Source organism: Hoplias malabaricus, chromosome 2 (assembly GCF_029633855.1).
Source record: "Hoplias malabaricus isolate fHopMal1 chromosome 2, fHopMal1.hap1, whole genome shotgun sequence".
Lineage (NCBI taxonomy): Eukaryota > Metazoa > Chordata > Actinopteri > Characiformes > Erythrinidae > Hoplias > Hoplias malabaricus.
The window spans coordinates 22101356-22122017 of NC_089801.1; the positions used below are offsets into that span (position 1 = coordinate 22101356).

Below are 20662 nucleotides of genomic sequence, written 5' to 3' on the forward strand. Positions count from 1 at the left end.
AACGAAACTTCTCGAAGTTCTATGTAAGCTCTAGAAAAACAAAATCCCAGACGTTTGTGAAATTCCGCCCGGACATTTTTTTAAGTCTAAAAAGAGGACGTCTGGTCACCCTAAATAACCACATGTTTCTAGTACTTATTTTATCTTACGGCTTACGTACTTACTCTGAACTTACACAGTAATTAGCGGGCTGTAATTTAAAGTGTTATAAAGTTTTGTTTGTAAAAGATGTGCATACCATGGCCACGCCGCTCCCACGCCGTCCTCACCTGCCTTGCACACATTGTTCATTCACCAGTCTCATAGAACATCTTTGGTCATATGTACTTAGTTAACTGCAGTTAACATGTTAATCTTAAATTGTTTAAAATTAGGCTCTACCACTTCATTTGTTTCTGTGGGAGAAACACTTTTTATTACCTGCAAGAAAATCGACCGTCCAAAATTGTGTCTCCAAAATAGCAAGTTTATGGGAGAAGGAAAAAACCTTCTTAAATTTCAATGGAAGTCAATGTAAAAAAAGATTTTATTTTAATTAATTTTGAATCATTTCCATTGATCCATCTGTACTAGTATAAGCCCATGAAGTGCACTGGAATATGTATTGTACAACTGATGTTCCCAAGCTGATACCCTTAATACAATAAAGAGCTGGTGTGGGCAGTTAAGAATATTTTCAATGAAATATTTTAAAGAAATATATGAATTAGTGATGTTAAAACACAACATGTACAAGCTCTTCTCATGTGTGAATTTAGACTCAGTGGTTTTAGTGGACTGATTGTATGAGGTTTATGATGTTTATGCGATTTAATCTGCCATTGCAAAGTAATGAGCAAACCCAGGTCCAGCGTAGTGTCCATTCAATTCTCTATAATAGTGCACTATATAGTGAGTAATGTAGGGAATATTGAAGAGGCCATTTCAAACACAGCTGATGATTTTTAAACAGCGATTCTGGCACCATCTAGTGGGGGGTTGGGGTAGTGCACGCAAACGGACGTCTCGTTGTCCTCGTTGAGTTTTGTCCCTCGTGTGACTCCGTATCCGTCCACACACACACTTCTCCAGGTTTGTACACACGTGTGTGCAGCAGCATGGCGACTCTCAGTTATGAAGGCTGTAACTTCTTCAGACAGAGGCTGGTTTTGTCCACTCTGAGCGGGAAAAGGCTCCGAATCAGGAACATTCGCTCCAGAGACGACGAGCCTGGGCTGAGGGGTGAGTCATTTTTAACAATGATGCACTTTCTTCTTTAGTCGCTTTCGTGATATTTAACAGTCTGATTGGAACTTTTAATTCCACCTTAAATTATGCAGCAGCTACACAACACAAACCTAACCGTGTAACTGTAAAGTGGGTTAAAAAAATTTAAGCAGAGCAATAAATTGGGTACATTTAGACACTTTAGAACTACAAAGTGCTCCTGTATGCCCAGTGGAACTAATACAGTTATTGTAGAAATAAAGAGGCAGTTTTAAGGCTTCTGCTGATTAGTGTATTTATTTTTATTTGTTTTACATGTCATTATTATTTTTATTTTTTGCTTAAAAAAATCTTTCTGGCTTCACAGAATTTGAAGCTAGTTTCATTCGACTTCTGGACAAAGTGACCAATGGCACCAGGATTGAAATTAACCAAACAGGTGAGCAGACACTTCTCACACACTTCTTACATCGACTAGGGTTCGATTCCCAGCTCAAGACAGCAACCCCTACATTAACCTGCATCGGTTACAGGATTTAAACTTCATGTCACTCTCCATTAAAGCTTCTTGCAGATGCAGTCAACACACAGAACTGTATCAAAGGCAGAGGATGGTTGATACCTGATGCACATTTTACTCAGCGTTTGTGTTTGTGTGAAGAGACAGAGGCACTTTAGCCAGACGTAGAGAAATCACTTGAAAGGTCCTTCCGTCTCTGACGCTGGATCAACCGTGACGTCACTGGTGGACAACAGCTGAACTTGAGTGTCCTTACCCTGTTTACCTCCATGTTACAGAGGCTCTTGAACACCTTTCGTTGGTTTCCTTACATGCCCATATTGTTGGAAAAGCGCCAGTGAAATGAGCACTACAGATAACGGAGTGGGCAACAGTCTTTTAAATCTTATTCCTTGAATTAGTAAGAAATAACATGTTTTCTGACTATCAATAAACACAAGTTAGGAACTCAAATTCCACTGTATTTATTTGTTTGACACTTTCATACAGGTGGTGCCTTTAATAACAACGATGGCTCTTTTCCTATCTTCAGGCACGGTTCTCTTCTATGAGCCCGGGCTGCTGTACGGAGGCTCGGTGGAACATGACTGTAATGTGCAGCGCTCCATCGGTTATTATCTGGAGGCTCTCATCATGCTTGCTCCCTTCATGAAGAGCCCCTTCAAAGCCATCCTGAAGGGCGTCACAAATGACCCGACAGACCCTTCGGTGAGTTAATGGGAGCTCAGCAGAACTAACTGCCAACTCTCTTTGGATAGCTAACCAGCAACAAGGACAGCAAGGTCCACTTTGCTCATCACTGTGTTTATCATGATGTTTTGCAGGTGGACTTACTGAAGGCCACGGCTATTCCTCTGATGAAGAAGTTTGGTATCGATGGAGAGGGTTTAGATATAAAGGTATCAACACTGATTGTTTATCGCAGTAGTGTCTGTAAGTTTGAGCTGAAACCATTCCACCTTGGTTGCAGTTATAGTCGTAAACATATACGGTGTTACATATTTGTGGTGTTTGTTGTTGGTCAGGTGGTGAAGAGAGGTATTGCCCCTGGAGGAGGAGGAGAAGTGCATTTCTCGTGCCCGGTTCGCCGCACCATCAAACCCATCGTGTTCACTGACCCAGGCAAGATCAAGAGGATCAGAGGAATGGCGTATCCTTTCCTCATGCTGTTCACTGTGTTGTTATCATTGTTACGATATTGCTCTTTGTAACAGTAAGAAAAGACCTCAGTATGTTAATAAGTATTCTAGGCACTCACAATGTTTCTTACCGTGTTCTGTCTGTTTTCAAACCAATCAGAGCTCCAGAGTTTTGTAGTTTTCATTTATGGAGCACTTCATATTTTGAATAAACTCCATATGACGTTATGGAGGGGCGGCACGGTGGCACAGCAGGTAGTGTCACAGTCACACAGCTCCAGGGACCTGGAGGTTGTGGGTTCGAGTCCGGCTCCGGGGAGTGTGGTGTGTTCTCCCTGTGTCTGCGTGGGTTTCCTCAGGGTGACTGTCTGTGGAAAAAAAAAACACACGTTGGTAGGTGGATTGGCGACTCAAATGTGTCCGTAGGTGTGAATGTGTGTGTGTTGCCCTGTGAAGGACTGGTGCCCCCTCCAAGGTGTATTCCCGCCTTGCGCCCAATGATTCCAGGTAGGCTCCAGACCCACCGCGACCCTGAACTGGATAAGGGTTACAGATAATGAATGAATGATGTTATGGAGTTATCAGGATATTTTGTTCAAAATAATGGCAAACAATATGTCTGACAGTGGTTCTCTGTTATTGTTACATTATTTTCTCTTAATTCCAACACAGATGAAGAATCAGACTGATTTGTAGTTCCTAAATGACCCATTGAATGCTACACAAATCTGTTTACTATAGTTTTAGTGTAGATCCGTCCTTGCATCATAAATGCATAAAAGGTGTGTAGTGTTGTACAAAATTTTCTTTATCTGTATTATATAATTTTTTTTTAAGTTAAGATATTTTCACGTTTTAACTTTTTACGTATTTTTAATTATGGCATTAAAAGGTAAAAAAAGTTATACAATATTTTACATTAATATCCATATGTTTCATACATTCCAGGGTTTCTAAATGCTTTCTATATCTTCAGCTTGCCTTTGCCTGTTGGCTCCCATTTAATTTCTTATGCCGAACAGCAATGTATCAAAACCGTTTTGCTAGCTATGTCTCTTTCATTTTATGTAGCAGATAAATCACAGTCGTAGCCTGTTGTTTTTCATTTCTTCATCAGCAGTGTGTGTGATGTCTTTCTGTCGTGCTCTTGTCTGTACTGGATTGTTTATACTGTTATCTCTCGTTTGTGGGTTGACCCCTTGACGCCCGTGTGTCAGATACTCCGTTCGCGTGTCTCCTCAGATGGCCAACAGAATAGTGGACTCAGCTAGAAGTGTCCTAAACAAATTCATTCCAGACATTTACATCTACACAGACCACATGAAAGGAGCCAGTTCTGGAAAGTAAGCACCTCTTTTTATTTAAGTCTTTGTTTTTAGCTTTTTGAGAAATGTAAGCTTTCAGAAAACAAATTAAATCACAATCACCAAGTTAATGAAGACTCTAGGGTCTTTGAATGGTGCCCATTTGAGGAGCAGTTCCCAAACATAAGCGAGTGGCTCAGTCTTGTGGAGAATTTCAGGTTAAAATCACAGTAAACTATATGGTGTTACATTTCTTTTTAATTCTTTTGTGTATTATTTTATTTACTGCTAAATGGCACTGATTTGTGCCTGATGCGGATGAGAATAAACTGTTTTATGGAGTGTTTTATTTCAATTTACTTTATTTAAGTTTGAATGTAAGATAAAATGAAAATCTAACAATAAAATGATAAAAATATTTTTTTGCGTTATATTAAAAAGCAAGCTGCCCTTTGCTTTGTACGTGTTCTGTGATGAATAAAGCAACAGGAATCAGATGTTTACCTTGTTTATATTGTACATCATATGAATCATTTGAATCACTCTCCTCTACGTTTGTTTGGAACGGTTAGGTCTCCAGGATTTGGTCTGACTCTCGTGGCAGAAACTTTGAATGGGACACTTCTGAGTGCCGAGCTGGCGTCCACTCCTCAGGGGAAGGGTGACCCTGTGCTTCCTGAAGAACTCGGCAAGAACTGCGCCAAGCTTCTGCTGGAGGAGATCTACAGAGTGAGTACTGGCCTGCCCTCATATGTTATAAGAAAATATTAGGTTCCTACATCAACTTATTTCATTTGCCAATCTGCCGTGATGCGGGAGGAGTTTTTCATAACTGGCATCTTGACTGAATTACTGGAATGTTCTGTATCTCCATCCTCCATCTCCATTGATGACAGTTGATCGCAACCAGATTATTGATTACTGACATCGGTAAAGGAGATCGCATTACTCCAGTTTGAGTGACTCTTAATGGGCTCCTAGTTCAGTTATCCAGTTTAGTATTGTTTTAATGGTTTGTTCAGAATTACAGAGCCTTGGACCTACACTGTGTATAGGCCCCTTCAAATTCTTAATGGTGAGCTTGAGACTTGTGCAATATTGATGTTTCTCTTCTGTCTCTTTACCTTTAAAAATTAATTAAATGTCTAAAATGGGCGGCACGGTGGAGCAGCAGGTAGTGGCACAGTCACACAGCTCCAAGGAGTCTATTAGAGTCCCGCTCCAGGTGACTGTCTGTGAGGAGTGTGGTGTGTTCTCCCTGTGTCTGCGTGGGTTTCCTCCGGGTGACTGTCTGTGAGGAGTGTGGTGTGTTCTCCCTGTGTCTGTGTGGGTTTCCTCCGGGTGACTGTCTGTGAGGAGTGTGGTGTGTTCTCCCTGTGTCTGCGTGTGTTTCCTCCGGGTGACTGTCTGTGAGGAGTGTGGTGTGTTCTCCCTGTGTCTGCGTGGGTTTCCTCCGGGTGACTGTCTGTGAGGAGTGTGGTGTGTTCTCCCTGTGTCTGCGTGGGTTTCCTCCGGGTGACTGTCTGTGAGGAGTGTGGTGTGTTCTCCCTGTGTCTGCGTGTGTTTCCTCCGGGTGACTGTCTGTGAGGAGTGTGGTGTGTTCTCCCTGTGTCTGCGTGGGTTTCCTCCGGGTGACTGTCTGTGAGGAGTGTGGTGTGTTCTCCCTGTGTCCGTGTGGGTTTCCTCCGGGTGACTGTCTCTGAGGAGTGTGGTGTGTTCTCACCGTTTCTGTGTGGGTTTTTTTTTGTTTTTTTAATAATTGTGTATTGATGACAAATACAGAAGAATACAAACATTTCACATATATGTATTTGTGTGCCCCATCCCTTTTTCCCCGTAGTAAGCTATCAATCTTTCCCCTAACTCTGGCCACTGCCGTATATGGTGCATTTCCGCTCGCTGTCTTCACCAATCGCATTGGGTAAAACAATAAAACGTAAGTTCAAGTCTTAGTAGGGCATTTATACAAGTCTTGCAAAAAATCACATATCTAAACAATATTGTATCTCTAACAGTGTTGTAATTCTTTGTTTGCAAAACTGCATGTAGAACACAACACATTTCCATTTCGTGACAGATATTTCCTTCAGTGTAAAAGTTAGCTTACTAGTTAGCTTCCTTTTCTCTGAGGGAAAAATCTACCGCCATTTTAATCCTTACATGTAGAGTACGGATACTAACACAGGACAAACATGATCTCATTATGAACCTCTCAAAACCACTGATTGTGGTAATAACTGTCTTGTTTGACTGTCACAAGCAGGGAAGGTGGCCTAAGTTAGGGGGCACCAATAATCTTAGCAGTATTGGCACCTACTTAAACAAAAACGTTTTTATCTAAAAACATATTTTCTTTCAAAGTCAAGCAAGTCTTGGACATTAATCTACACACATGACTCCTGAAAAATGTTGATTTGAGTGAGTAAAGTACTTCTATTTATTTACAGTTAGCTAAGATTTCCATTATTGTAATTAAAGTGGCTGGAACTTGGGGTACCTACGCTAACAACAAAAATTAATTAAACAAAAAAAGAATCTAAATAAATAAATAGATAGATAGATAGTATATTGCGCTGTTAACGTGGTATGACCTGTAGCAGTAATTCTAATAGAGTTTATGTTGGTTATTCTTTAGGGTAATGTCGTTACCTCAAGACACAGTCATGGTAACACATTTTAATAAAAGAGCACCGCCTCTTTGCTCAATTCATTTTTCTAAAAAACTAAATAAAAGCTGTTTGTGCGGATGGTCCTCTCCCCTGCAAAAAATTTTTTAAAATCCACACACAAACAGGGTGGATCCCTGCTGCCCTTTCTCCAAACAGAGTCCATGATAAAGTGAACCACTAATACATTCATTCATTCATTGTCTGTAAGTGCTTATCCAGTTCAGGGTTGCGGTGGGTCCGGACTCACTGGGCAAGAACACACCCTGGAGGGGGCGCCAGTCCTTTACAGGGTGACTCACTCACACATTCACTCACCACTCACAACTATGGACACTTTTTTTTTTATTATTCTTTATTATGAGAGACAATCACATATTCATTTATAACCATCTTCAAGATCCATTTTGTCTCTTAATACAATATTTTCATGTATAAAATGAACAAACAACTACAATGAGTCAGCTATGTACATTCTGGCAGGGAGCAATTTACAAAACATATCAGAAGAGGAGAACATATATAAAACAAAAGTCTAAAGTATATATTTAGGCATGAAATTGTATATCAACTTTCAAATTTATATCAATTATTTGATATAAAAATATAACAGCACACACAATGATTCTTATTCATTGGATATTTCCACAAAATGTGGTCGTAAGGGTTTTACAAAAGTTTCCCTTTTTGACCAAGACTTAACAAATTTATTCATTTGTAAACGGAGTGAAAAAGTAATTTTTTTCATAATATATATTTCATTTACTAGATCTATCCAGCTTTCTATTAAAGGAGGCTCCGGAGTACACCAACACCTTATGTTTTTTTTTTTACTAGCAGATATCACAATCCCAAACAAGTATTTGTCTGGCCCTTCCCATTTCCAATTACTTAGACACAAAACTTTATACTGAAAGGGTATTTTTTCACAGCCTATGGATACTTCTGAGTAGCCAGTCCACCTACCAACATGTGTTTTTTTTTTTTTTGAACCGTGGAAGGAAACTGGAGCACCTTACCACTAACACAGATATCTTGAAAGTGCAATATCATGTAGGGACAGTCAAATCTTTGTATCCTAAAAGCCTTTTCAGCTTTGCACTTACAGCTGACTGTTCCACACACTTGGCATAAACCTACACTGCGACTTTGCAACAGTTTAACAACAGACTCTTCAGTGACTGTGTTAAATACCTATAACATCAAAAATAATTATATTAGTCACAGCACCATATGTGTGCACGTTTCTGTAAACACCTCTTGAGCCTGAAATGACATTGTTTTGATGCCCTCAGTTTAAAATAAAGCAGTCACTAAAGTATTTCCTCTGTTTATTAGGCTGTATTTTTCCATGTAAAACATGCTCACACTGAAAAACTGTTTACTTCCACCAAGCCTGGACAAACAAGTAGTGCTACTAAAAATGTTAATGGCTGATATATGGTTCTCCGCGGCAAGGGCTCACTTGGCTTTCACTTTTAAAGCCAACACACATCATCGTTTAGAACACTTTATTGTTACATTTAAACCGAAGGCATCTTCCTTAAACTCTGAAGCCCAGAGTCACATTGCAGTAGCAATAGGCTGTGACTTTTATTTTGTCATTCTGAGAAGTCATCAATTTAGGGAGGCATGCATGCAGACACATGACTCCTTGAGGGATAGTGTTGTTTTTATAGCCGTTCTGAACAGCTGTAGTGTCTGTGGCCCTTCAGAGGGGTGAAGAGACCACATGAGACGGCATATATACAGCTACACTGATCAACTGATCAGCCATAATATTAAAATGACCTTTCTACGTGAGCTGTCCCGTCTTCACTGACCATATAGGTGCATTTTGTAGTTCTGCATTTACAGATTGAATTCCAACTATCTCCAAAACCTCTCTCTTTCCCTCTCTCTCCCTTTTTCTTTCTTTCTTTCTTCCCCAATACCCCCCCCCCCCCCCAAAACACATAGACCACGTCTTAACAAGGACATGTGAGTTTTGTTAGTGGGCTGAATCTGGTGATACAGATTGCTGTTGAATATTGTTGATGTTGCCAGGCTCTCTGATTGGCTGAATTGGGAGGTAGGGGGAGATCGTGGGATAAAAGTAGAGTTAATATTTGAAGCAGTGGGTTCTGTGCCCTGCTGCCAGACCACCAGCCCTGCGCGTGTCTGAGGGAGTGTGTGTATGTGTGTGTTTGCTCAGTGGTTAATCAGTGCTGTGTGGGCAGTGTGTAGTAAACAGCTTCTGGACACAGAGAGACGCACTTTTTGGGAGCAGACGGGATTAACTCAGACTTTGTGTAAGTTCACTTCTGCTTTGTTTTTTTTTTTCTTATTCTAGGTTTTAAACAGAGCTTAAAAAAAGAAATATTATGTAGTTATTTACCTTAACATCAAAACATCATCCGCTTCTCTAGAAATCGCTGTGTTAATAGTGGAACAAATTAGCGAGGTGTACAGGAAAATGTGAAATTTGTGGATTAATTCATGAAGATGCTGAAATACAAATAGAAATAGAATAGAAATAAAGCTGGGTTTGTTTACGACAGTAAACACAAAGAAAGTTTAGACTCCTGCGCTTCTCTTTTATATAGCATTGCTGTCCAATTAAAAACATGTATCTCCATTTTTTGGGTGGATTTTTACTTTGCTATATCATTGGAACACAGTAGCTCTCCTTCACATTGTGTTCCATGATGGACCAATAAAAAGGCTCTAAAATGACTAAAAGAATAAAATGTTCTTATGTTGAATTCCATTGAAAGTTAAGTGTTTTTCCGTCTTCTGTAAAGTTACTGTTTTGGGAGCTGCGTGTTTTTAATTGGACAGTGGTGATGTGTAGTTGCAGTGAGCTCTTTGTTAAAATCAAGTGGAGTCAAGTTTTTCTGTCAACTCCAGCAGTGAGAGACGAGAGTCAGCATCAACTCTAGAAAACCCAGAGAAGTGTGTCCCTCAAAGGCAGACATGAAGCATAAACATATAAACAATGTGGCATTAAAAAGGCTCTGGATTTAATGGAGAGTGCATGATGTAAACTGTTTGTTGCTTTGCCAGTGAATGGAGGTGCAATATTTAGGAAAGAGTGATACTGTTTAACTGAGCTGGGAAGTTTACTGAACTGAACTGAGTCAGTGTTTGGTACTGAGTGGTGAATGACGTGACCAGATATTAATGCAGTAAACTCTTCTTTCTAGACTTGGATAAATATAGATTACTATATTTAGTTTTATTTTACTGATGTTTATTGTATATACTACTATATTTTTCTCTTGCTCACCTGACAGATCGTGTGTGTGTGTGTGGTATACGTACTATTGTCTGTGTGTGCAGACTGTGACAAACAGATTGTCACAGACATAAATACAGAATAAATGTAAGTACATGTAAGATTATATAATATCCTTCAATCCCAAATTGGTGCATTCCTGCTGCTTGCTGTTTAACCCTTTCGGGCGGAGAAGCTGTGTTTTCTTTTTATTTGTAGAGTTAATTTACACAACAGTTTTTCTGAACGACGTATCATGTTTGCTCTCTGTGTGTGTGTTATTGATTTATTTTTTTCCAGATTGTGCTGGCAGGACATTAACATTTTTGTGTGTGTGTGTCTGCTCTTATCTGCATCCTGTTCGACTTTCCTTTCTTACCATTTCTTAGGGTGGATTTCTCTACGTTATGCCACCATTTTCAAGTTCCATGTCCACTCCATCCTGATTCAGGCTTGTCTTTTATTTGCTGAACCAGCCGATCAGTCTCATGGCTTCTTAACTTAGGGTTTGGGTTCAACAATGAAGCTCAGTGTGAGTTGGGGCTAATCGAATTTGAGCGTTGCTATTACACAAATAAATGATAAATATGACAGCAAGCACGAGGTAAGACACGGTCACAGGACTGTGGCTCGGGTTTATGTAAGAAAGTCAGAGGTCCGTGTGTTTTGCTTATGTGGTCAGACTGGACAGTATATGGTTTTTACAGATATAGAACAATATTTATTTTAATTTCTGTTAAACTTTTCTGGTTTATCTTTAGCGTTGTTTCCCTGTTTTTGTCCCCAGCTGTTTCCACTCATTGTTTTTGTCATTTTTCTCAATTGGCACTGAAGCAGTGTCACTGGGAAGCTCAACACACTTGCAGGAGAGCACTGACCCCCCCATTCACATTAGCAGGTGACAGCCATCCAATCATTTTCTTATGGCTATTCAGCGACAAGCTGCAAGCGTCATGGCGACAGAGCAACAAACGACAAATCAAGTTGAGTTTTCCCAACTTTATCCAAATGAGTTGTGATGTGGTGAAGCGACATTTTAAACGATTGGCTGCAAGAAACACAGGATCCGAATTTCATCTTCGCCCACCCTTCGACAACAGGAGCAGCCGGAACACACCAACAAGAGACAAACCTGGGGCGAAATAAGCAACTTGTCGCCTGCTATTGTGAACGCATGGTAACAGAGGGAAATTGCATTGTGCTGAATAGTAAAGTATTGAGGGACATGGAGGGAGTGACATCCTGATACAGAATTTTAGCAATACTACCCAGCAGTGAAGTGTGTGTGTGTGTGTGTGTGTGAGAGTGTAAGAGAGGGAGGTATCTTGTGTCTCAGGATGTTTGGGACTTTTCCACCATCTGGTTTGGCTAGTGCAGCAGTTTGAAGCCTCAGGATCAGTCTGTTACAGGTGTGAGATATTAAGCTCTAGTCAGTAAACCTCTCTTTACATTTGAAGAGATAGAGACTAAACTTGAAGATTGTTAGTTGGTAGAGTAACGAACAGAGGATCATGAAGCTGGGGTCTGTTTGTGTTAAGGGCATTCATATATGGATGGAGGTAACTTTAGACTTAATACATATTTATTTACTGTAGAAGTGTACCTTTGCTTTAAAATCAAATATATATTCTATATAAGATCTCGTCTTCAAAACTAATTTAGTCACTTCATTTTTAAGTCATTTTTACAGATTATGTTTTGCAAATTCCACAGAAGTAGTATTTTGAGCTGTGATAAGAAATCATTTATCTAAATATTGATAGTTATTTTGTTAGTAATAAGGATATTTGCTATTTCTGTTTGTTGTTATCTGGCTATTTAATATTGAAAATTGATCAGAAGGTTGTGATATAACTGAATGAAAAAATAAATGAATAATTTTACTTTTATTCGGACATTGTCTGCTGACTTTCTACTTCCGTTCACTTTAGATTTTTCCATGATATTAACATATTAATTTTTTTTTTTTTTTAAATTTCGGCTGCTCATTACAATTTTATTTAACGTAATTCAGTTCCAGCCATCGACTCTCTCGACATCCACAACAAGGCTTCACTTCATTATGCAATTATGTGATTGAATCATAAGCAGCTGAGCAGATGTTCCTGCATCGGCAGTAAATGGGGCACGAGAATGACTCATCTTGTCCAAACACAACGCCAGTATATGTGCAGTAATGAGAGAATAGCATTGCTTAGAGCCATTTGACGTTCTTCCACCTATTAGGACACCCTCGAGGAGGAAAACATAACCCATGTGAGAGCTAGGCCGGAGTCTAGACAGAAACCGTTTCTCTGTGGATAAACTGTAGTAAAACGTTTAAAATCTGGTGATGACTATGGATAACAATATATATTACTATAGGCTTCTCCAGTCACAGTTAAATAACAGAGCTTTTGTTTACTGCCTGTTTATGAATTGTACTAATCAGAACCAAAAAAGCACTCTGCTGTGAAATCACAACCAATAATCGCTGGTAAAGAACGCTCAACATTCACACCTGTGTCACCAGTGCCCTCTAACCTGCCCTATCCTTTGTTTACCTATTTTATGTCATTTTATTTTCTGTTTTATGTTAACAGCATGATTTCTGAATGCTGTTATGTTTCTGTGACGCATAAGGGATAATGATTTCATATGTTTAAAAAAATGTGGCACAGTAATACTTATTTATTGCTGCACCAATTAAATAAATCAATGCAAGATCAATAACATCAGATCAGCAACTGTACTTATCTAACATCTGTTCTGATAAGTTCCAATGAAGAAAGACTCCTGCATCTTTTGTGCAGTGATAGAAAAGTATCTTCTTTTGTTTCATCTTCCAATGTGCAATATTTCACGTGCAATACGCCATGTACAATACTCATAATAAAAATAAGAAATATCAAAAGCTCTGAAGGATATTTACAACTAAATGGACATATGTATCTCTTTATACATCCAGGGTGGCTGCGTGGACTCAACCAATCAGAGCCTGGCTCTTCTGTACATGACGTTGTGTCCGCAAGATGTGTCCAAAGTTCTCCTCGGTCCCCTCTCCCCGTACACGTGAGTTTGTCCATCTTTATCTCTCTCTTTTTTCAGTCTCTCTCTCTCCCTTCCTCCCTCACACTCACAGGCTGTCTCTGTGTTCCTATATCTCTCTCTCTATCTTTCTGCCTCCTCGACCCTGCACTTCCTTCTCTGTCTTTTAGTGACAGGCAAAGTTTTGAAACCATCACCTTTAGTGGCCAAAAAACTCCTGCAATTCACACTGACCTTTGTCCACCGATGTGTATAATATTGGTCTTTCACCACAGAAGAAAGATCAGTAATTTCTAGATGTAGACCTAGTGTGGAAAGTGCTTTCATCGTAAACTACATTCCACATTACTAGGTTCCTGTTTAAAGTGGTCCAACTCTTCTGTTCTCTGACTGTGAACTGTCCATTTTCAGTTATCATGGTACCGGTGCTGTGTCCTGATCAAGTACAGTACTATGATAACTGAAGATTGGCAGTGCCAACACCATGCACTTCCTCTCAGCCAAACAGCAGCTTCTTCAGACTGTGTTGGAAAGATTTAGAGTTACATGTATCCAGCTGTGGCACATCTTTTTGTATTATTAAGGTAGTTATCTATACCCGATGATATATGGGATGTTTATTTACCATTTCCTCTGCAGCGTTCTATGTTCTAAAGATGTTTTTATAGGCGTATAAACACAGAGTATGTTCAACCAGCTCAGCTCATCAGCTGCATTTCTGAAAAACTATCCAATTGTTTGATTATTTTTAAATGTTTTAATCAATCAGTAAATTAAGGCATTCGACTTTATGGAAATTAGCCTACTACTTTATATTCAAATTCTCTTGACTGAAATAAAACAGAAGATATCTCTCTATACTCACCAGAGGGCACTATAAAACCTCTGCTTTGACAGGCTCTAGCCTGATAAGCAAAAAGAATAGAAACCCAGCTAATGTTAGTCAACCATTTAACAACTGTGCAGAGCTTTGCAGTCTTCTGGAACTACAGCCACCAGACTGAGAGCGTTTTGGGACTGAGAGCGTTTCTCAGCTGGCTTTGTTCTTACCTCGACCCAGAGCTTGTCTGCGGTATTTGAATACAAATAGAGAGTTATAGATTGGTGAATGGGGGGTTTAGACCAATTTCACTGGCTTATGTCACAACAAGAATTAAAGGATGACATATTGTGCAGCACTAATGTCGAATCATTGCATGTGACACTATTCCCTGGATGTGCAGTCTGGAGGGAGGTGCAGGTACACACACACACTGACCCAGTTCATGGTCAGTCCTGACGCAGAACACTCGGTAGGACCAAAGCGATCTCTGACCTGCTGTCTGCCCCCCAGCAGTCCACAACTACACTGATGTTTGTCTTTATACACGTCTGCAGCACTGTGTGTGTTTTTGTGTGTACAGAAAGAGCAAGGCTGTTTTTTGTTTGAACTGGACAGGGCAACTGTCCAAGACATTAGAAAGGAGAAGGAGGCAGGCCACTGGGTAATATATGAATGGGAAAAGTGTTAAGCCTCAACATAACATATGAGGAAGGTCTTGCTCTTCAAAACACAGCCAGTTATCTCTCAGGAAAAGGCTCTCTCTTGTGGTGTTGTTGTCCAGAAGGGACTTGATCTACACAAATTAACTACCTGACAGTGTTAGTCATATGGCCACTGAGTGGACAGGCTTACATATAGGAAGTTTGGATGTGTTAACTTGTGATGATTGAGTCTTGTGCGTTGCAGGATCGAGTTCCTCCGACACATTCGGGACTTCTTCCAGATCATGTTCAAGATTGAGACACAGAAAGCAGACGAAGACGAGCAGAAGGGAGGAGACAAAGTCCTGATGACCTGCGTAGGAGTGGGATACACCAACCTCAGCAAGACGATCAAATAAAGACTGTCCGTACATCTCAGTGTTCATATCATGGAAGAAACTTTTATTATTGAAAATACAAAAGTGCTGCAGGCTGTCATGGAAAAAAGCATAAGCAAAAGTAGGAGCTCTTTGGTCATGTGTGAATCACATACAGGGAGTGTTTCACACCAGGAGTTGTCGAGATAAACTAGTCCAAGTGCATCCTGAAATGTCTTTTGAGGAAATATTAAAAGACCTGCCTTTATTAACACACAACAGATTTGTCCACCATTTTGTGTCCTGATGAAGGTCTGAGTAGGCAGCAAAATGTCTGCACCATTAAGCCTTGCCTCCTTCCAAAAAACAATTTGTTTATATTTGTAGATGTACCTCTACAACTCCTACCTTTTTAAACTTAGTGTGCAGTTATTACTATTTCTTTTGTATTTCTTTCTCAATGTTCTTCAGTTTGATTTATTGTTCTCTTTTGATATGTAAAGATTTGTTTTTCTGTAAACATAAATGTACAGTTTTTTTTTTTTAATTAAAAAAACGTAAAAAGAATAAAATACTGACAAATGTGTGCTCTTGGTTGCTTATTAAGAAGGTAAAAAAATATTCAAATTACGAGTGCCTGGTGCACTACCATAATCTGCCAAAACATAAAAATGACCTCCTTTTATCTACATTCATTATCCGTTGCATCAACTCCACTGATGATTTAGACTCTCATTATTATGCACCAGAAATGGAGCCCATCAAGTTACTCATGTATTTTGGTAGACATCTTTCACCTTGTTCTTAAATGATCAGGACCACCACAGAGCACGTATGATTTGGGTGATGCATCATTCTCAGTGCTGCAGTGACACTGATGTGGTGTGTCTTGCGCTGGTACGAGTGGATAGCTGCTACTCTCTTCTTTTCATCTGCAAGGAGGACCAACAAGGTAGGTATATCTAATAGAGGGTACAGTGGGTGGACAAACTGTTTAATAACTCAAGCAGTACCAGCATATGGGTCACACAATGTGTTGGCTGGGTGGTCTGTACTCAAGTTTTTAGTTGTGCCAGTTATGCCAAGCTGCCTCACTTTCAATTGTTTTTAATGCTGATGTTCTGTTACTTTTACTTTATTCTGTTTGTTTGCCGGGGACACATGCACATTAATAAACTTGCCAGTTAGTCTAATGTTGAGGGTGCCTTCCAGTGAAATTGAGGGTTTAAATTGGTTAGCACGTCTGTGTGGTGGTGTTTATACATTAGAAGACCTATATGAGCAACATAAGACCTCAGCGCCATGGCTGAGCGTTTCCACTTTGAAATTACAGTGCTTTGATGACAGTCTAAACGGGCAGTTTCAGACAGTCTGAGTTTCTTATGTAATAAACCTAAGGAACCAATCCCACCAACCGGAGGGGACTTTTGAGCTGAGTGGTGGGTGGAGACAGAAGGGTATTCCATGTTCTTCTGCAAGTACTGAATCTAGATGGTGTAGTATCTAAACCACTTGTAAGGATTTAGAGGACATTTTCTTGGGAATAACCTATATGTGATTTAATGAATAGATGAGTTTTATGGATTTAATTAATGACCGTTACATGTTGGTGTAGTGTAAAACCAGGAAAGTGAAGTAACTGAGAGTTTAATGCACAGCCCTCAGTAAAGGACCAACCCACTTTACCATCAGCAACTCAATGCTTCACCCCAAAAATGCAACAACTTTAACAGGTGGAAATGACCGTAAACTCAGCCTTCATTTTAAAGTGAACCCATGTATAGCTCGGTTTGGTTTATTAGTATAAAACTAGATGCAGAGAGTGCGTTAGGAGCCGGGTTTTAGTTGATTTCTCTTTCCTCCAGCTCCGTGGAGAGGTCATGGCGGCAACCGGCGGAGAGAGCCCCAGCGGCGGCAGCAGCGCCTCGTCAAGCACCGGCGAAGAGGAACGGATCCGCCGTCTCTTTCAAACATGCGACGGAGACGGAGACGGCTTTATTAACCGGTAAAAATAATTCCTGACAAAATCTAGTTATGGTACACAGTTCAATGCAGAAGTTATTTGAGTCTAAGTCTGATTTACGTCAATTTAAACTGTACTTTAGCTTCGAATTTGCACTCTGGAGATTTGAAACTGTAAGGGTCCGCACCAAATCGCGTGTTACTCCCTACATGATGCACTAAGTAGGTATCAACAATATTTATAGAGCTCTGCTATACTGTGCCGTTTATACAGTAAATTGCCTTTATTCATTTAACGTTTTTTGGTTTCTCTCCACGTAAACATTCATATATCTTACAACTATTCGGATGTCAGTGTCTTAACTTCTAAAGCGCACTATGCAGGGAGCTGAGAGCCATGTTGACACACAGCCCGAAGTCCTCGAGCAGCGTTTCACATTTTGACTTTTTTTTACATAAGTTAATGTTGTCTAATTAATATATCTTCGCTGTCAAACACAAACGCCTTATTTAATCACATTTAAGGCTTGGTTTAGCTCACGATGTGGTTAATATATACTTAATTAGTCTTTTTCATAAGTAATAAGTGTTAAGTAGCGGTGACTTCCGAGCTCACGGTCCTGTGGTGACTGTACTTGGGTTAGCTGCAATGGCTACTAAAACTTACAGTGACTTTCCACAAGTACCCTTTAAAAACCAAACCAGCATACATTCAAAAAAACAAGACACCTGACGGTAACGTTATGAAGGTGTTCATCTGCGAAGCTACAGTACTGTGCAGAGGTTTTAGGCACCAATGATAATTATATATATTTAAACTAATAATAATATAATAATAATAAAATTTTTATTTGAAAAAGCGCCTTTCAAGAGACCCAAGGGCACTGTACAATAGATAATAAAATAAAAATAAACATAGACTATATACATAGACACATACATAAACATAAACATAAACACATACACAATATCATCCATATTCAAGTTTAAAAAGATGAGTTTTAAGTCTGGTTTTAAAGACATCTACAGATGAACAAGCTCACAGTTCATCAGGAAGACTATTCCACCGCTTTGGACCCACCACACGAAATGCTCTATTTCCAGTGGTGCTTAGCTTAAAATGTGGGACCTCAAGCTAAACTACTTAGATAAGAAAGGGCAAGGTCATGCAAGGATTTAAACACCAGCACAAGCAATTTGAACTTAATACGGTACTGCACTGGGAGCCAATGAAGACGATTTAGGGCTGGAGTAATATGCTCCCAGGATCTTGTATGGGTCAGCACCCTAGCAGCAGAATTCTGCCCATACTGCAGCCTGCTCAAAGCCTGAGCAAGAGGCCATACAACAGAGCATTGCAGTAGTCGAGTCTGGAAGTTACAAACGCATGGACTAGCAGCATAATGCCTTCTCAGTGAGCGTGGTGCTTGTATAAAATTATATATAATCACAGTAAATAATAATTAAAAAAAAACAATATAAAACAAATAAGACATATACGATATTTTTTCTATAAAGTAGTAGCTGTGAGTGAGTTTGAAGAACAATGTTTTGTTCAGATTCTCCTTGATTTGCATGAATTTGTTAAATCAAAAGCACACATTATTTAAAATAATTCTTTATTAACTGATAAAACTTGGTATTGGATGATAACCTCAAATAAGGAGGAGAGATTTGGAAAAAGTTAAACCAGCACATTCTTATTAGTAGAATAATGTTATTTGGTTTTATTCTAATGTTCGGCGTTATTTGTTTACATTACATTACATTTACATTTACATTACATTTATGCATTTGGCAGACGCTTTTATCCAAAGCGACTTACAAAAGAGGAGCTAACATTCGAACTACAGCACAAATTATGCAAAATACCTTACATTAAGTGCAGTATGCCAGGAAGTAATAAGTGCATTATTAAGAAAGACATTCAGTGCAAAAGATACTCTCAGAAGAGTTGGGTTTTCAATGATTTCTTGAATGCAGAGAGGGTTTCTGTTGCTCTGATAGTGCTTGGAAGCTCGTTCCACCAGCGTGGTACCAGAGATGAGAATAGCCTCGACTGACCTGTACGGGGGGTTGGTCGTGTTAGTTGGTGCTCCTTTGAGGAACGGAGAGGGCGGGCGCTAACGTATGGTTTTAAGAGTCTATTGAGGTAGATGGGAGCAGAACCAGTGAATACTCTGAAGGCCATCATTAGTGATTTGAATTTGATGCGAGCAGCTAAGGGTAGCCAATGCAGCTCAACTAATAATAATAATAATAATAAATGGAATTTTTAAAGCGCTTTTCAGTAACCCAAAGACGCTGTTACAATCAGATGATGAACACATAAAGACAATCACATCCATAACACTACATAACATACAATGATACAAAACAGGAACAAAAAAAAAAAAAAAAAAAAAACAAGGGCTAATCAGAAACAGAGGGATTAAATGCAGCCGCATTAGTTAGGTATGGCCTAATCTTCCTTATGTTGAATAGGGAGAAGCGGCACGATCGAGCTACAGCGGTAACATGATCTGCGAAGGTCAGCTGGTCGTCAACCATGACACCTAGGTTTCTTACAACCTTGGTGGGAGCCACTGATAGGGACCCTAGCTGTTTGTTTGTTTGTTTTTAGCAAATAAACACTGACTGCTCAGATACTGCTTTTTAAATCTCAAAATATCTGATGCCTAAACGAATAGGACTGCACTTACAATAATAAAAAGAAACACTTTTTCTCAGGTATCATAAGGCAAGCTGATTTGGTGACACTGGCATGAGTGGATCAGACACAGCAGTTGCTCCTTGAGTTTTTAAACCCCTCAATGTCCGTGCTGGAGAATAGTCCACCAACCAAAAACATCCAGCTAACAGCATCATGTGATCACTGATAAAGGACTAGAGAACGACCACAACAAACTGCAGAAACACATGAGCTACTGTCTCAGACTTTACATCTTCAAGGTGGACCAACATTGTTGGTGTGTCTAATGCAGTGGATAGTGAGTGGGCAGTGTTTAAAATCGCCAGCAGCACTGCTCTGTCTGATCCACTCTTACCAGTACAGCACACACTTTGGTGTCATTGGTTTGAGGACACCAGCGCCTTAGGTTAAGAATTTGGCTAGCTCATCTGACACCAAGTAAACATATTATTTATGGTTTAGATTTTTCTTCTATGTATGTACTCTTCAGTGTAGTTCCCCACATTTTAACACCAGCTGAACTCTTTTATGTTGTTAATTTAAGTGCAGCCGGACTCTGGTTAACCCTGCAAGCCCTGGGCTCTTTCGGTTTTGCAGCACAGTGCACCATCGCCACAACTTTCTCACCTCTGTGTGAACAAAGCGTGATCAAAGTGGTGCACTTTGTGTTCTTAGGAACATCAAACACTCGCCTGTGACGTCACATCAGAAAGGGGCTTCAGAAATTAGCTCTAGGGGCAGGAAATGCCTGCAAGTCCCTGCATTGGCCTCAAAGTTCAGAGAAAGTTATTAAGTTACAGCACAAAACACATAATAATCACAGCCAAACCCTCTGATTACTGGAGCTTATAGGAACTCCAGCAGACAAATGGTCTTTCCTAGGTTGAGAACCTTTTGCCTGAGGTATTAGCCTAGGGCCTGGGTTAAAAATCTCTGGCTGGGATTTCTTAATGTTCCCTGGTAGGAGCAGTGGAGTTAGGCCAAATGTACTGTTCATTTTTGGTAATGTTACTGTTAGCTAGCTCTGAGGGAATTCAGTTTAGTCTTAT

General features: G+C 39.7%; 2 protein-coding genes across 4 annotated transcripts in view; both read left to right on the forward strand.

Annotated features, from left to right (window-relative positions):
- The first annotated feature begins 1055 nt into the window (after positions 1 to 1055).
- On the forward strand, positions 1056 to 15505 carry rcl1 (RNA terminal phosphate cyclase-like 1). The gene is made up of 9 exons (XM_066660281.1): positions 1056 to 1221; positions 1574 to 1645; positions 2259 to 2434; positions 2551 to 2625; positions 2752 to 2876; positions 4083 to 4208; positions 4742 to 4898; positions 13039 to 13142; positions 14848 to 15505. The coding sequence occupies exons 1-9, from the start codon at positions 1098 to 1100 to the stop codon at positions 14999 to 15001; spliced, it is 1113 nt and encodes a 370-aa protein (XP_066516378.1). The 5' UTR covers positions 1056 to 1097; the 3' UTR covers positions 15002 to 15505.
- Positions 15506 to 16583: 1078 nt separating this feature from the next.
- mcc (MCC regulator of WNT signaling pathway) overlaps positions 16584 to 20662 on the forward strand; it is a 122206-nt gene continuing 118127 nt past the window's right edge. For 2 of the 3 annotated variants that reach the window (XM_066659231.1, XM_066659233.1), the window contains exon 1: positions 16660 to 16964. In XM_066659231.1, the coding sequence (XP_066515328.1) occupies positions 16840 to 16964 (125 nt within the window). In that variant the 5' untranslated portion in view covers positions 16660 to 16839. Of the gene's footprint in view, positions 16965 to 20662 lie in introns of all 3 variants that reach the window. The other variant, XM_066659232.1, reaches the window with a different exon arrangement.

Excerpts from the sequence above, each read along its gene's own strand:
- rcl1 (XM_066660281.1), top strand. The coding sequence starts at position 1,098 with ATGGCGACTCTCAGTTATGAAGGCTGTAACTTCTTCAGACAGAGGCTG. Across the intron at positions 1,222-1,573 it reads CGACGAGCCTGGGCTGAGGG|AATTTGAAGCTAGTTTCATT; the intron begins GTGAGTCATTTT and ends CTGGCTTCACAG. Across the intron at positions 4,209-4,741 it reads AAAGGAGCCAGTTCTGGAAA|GTCTCCAGGATTTGGTCTGA; the intron begins GTAAGCACCTCT and ends TGGAACGGTTAG.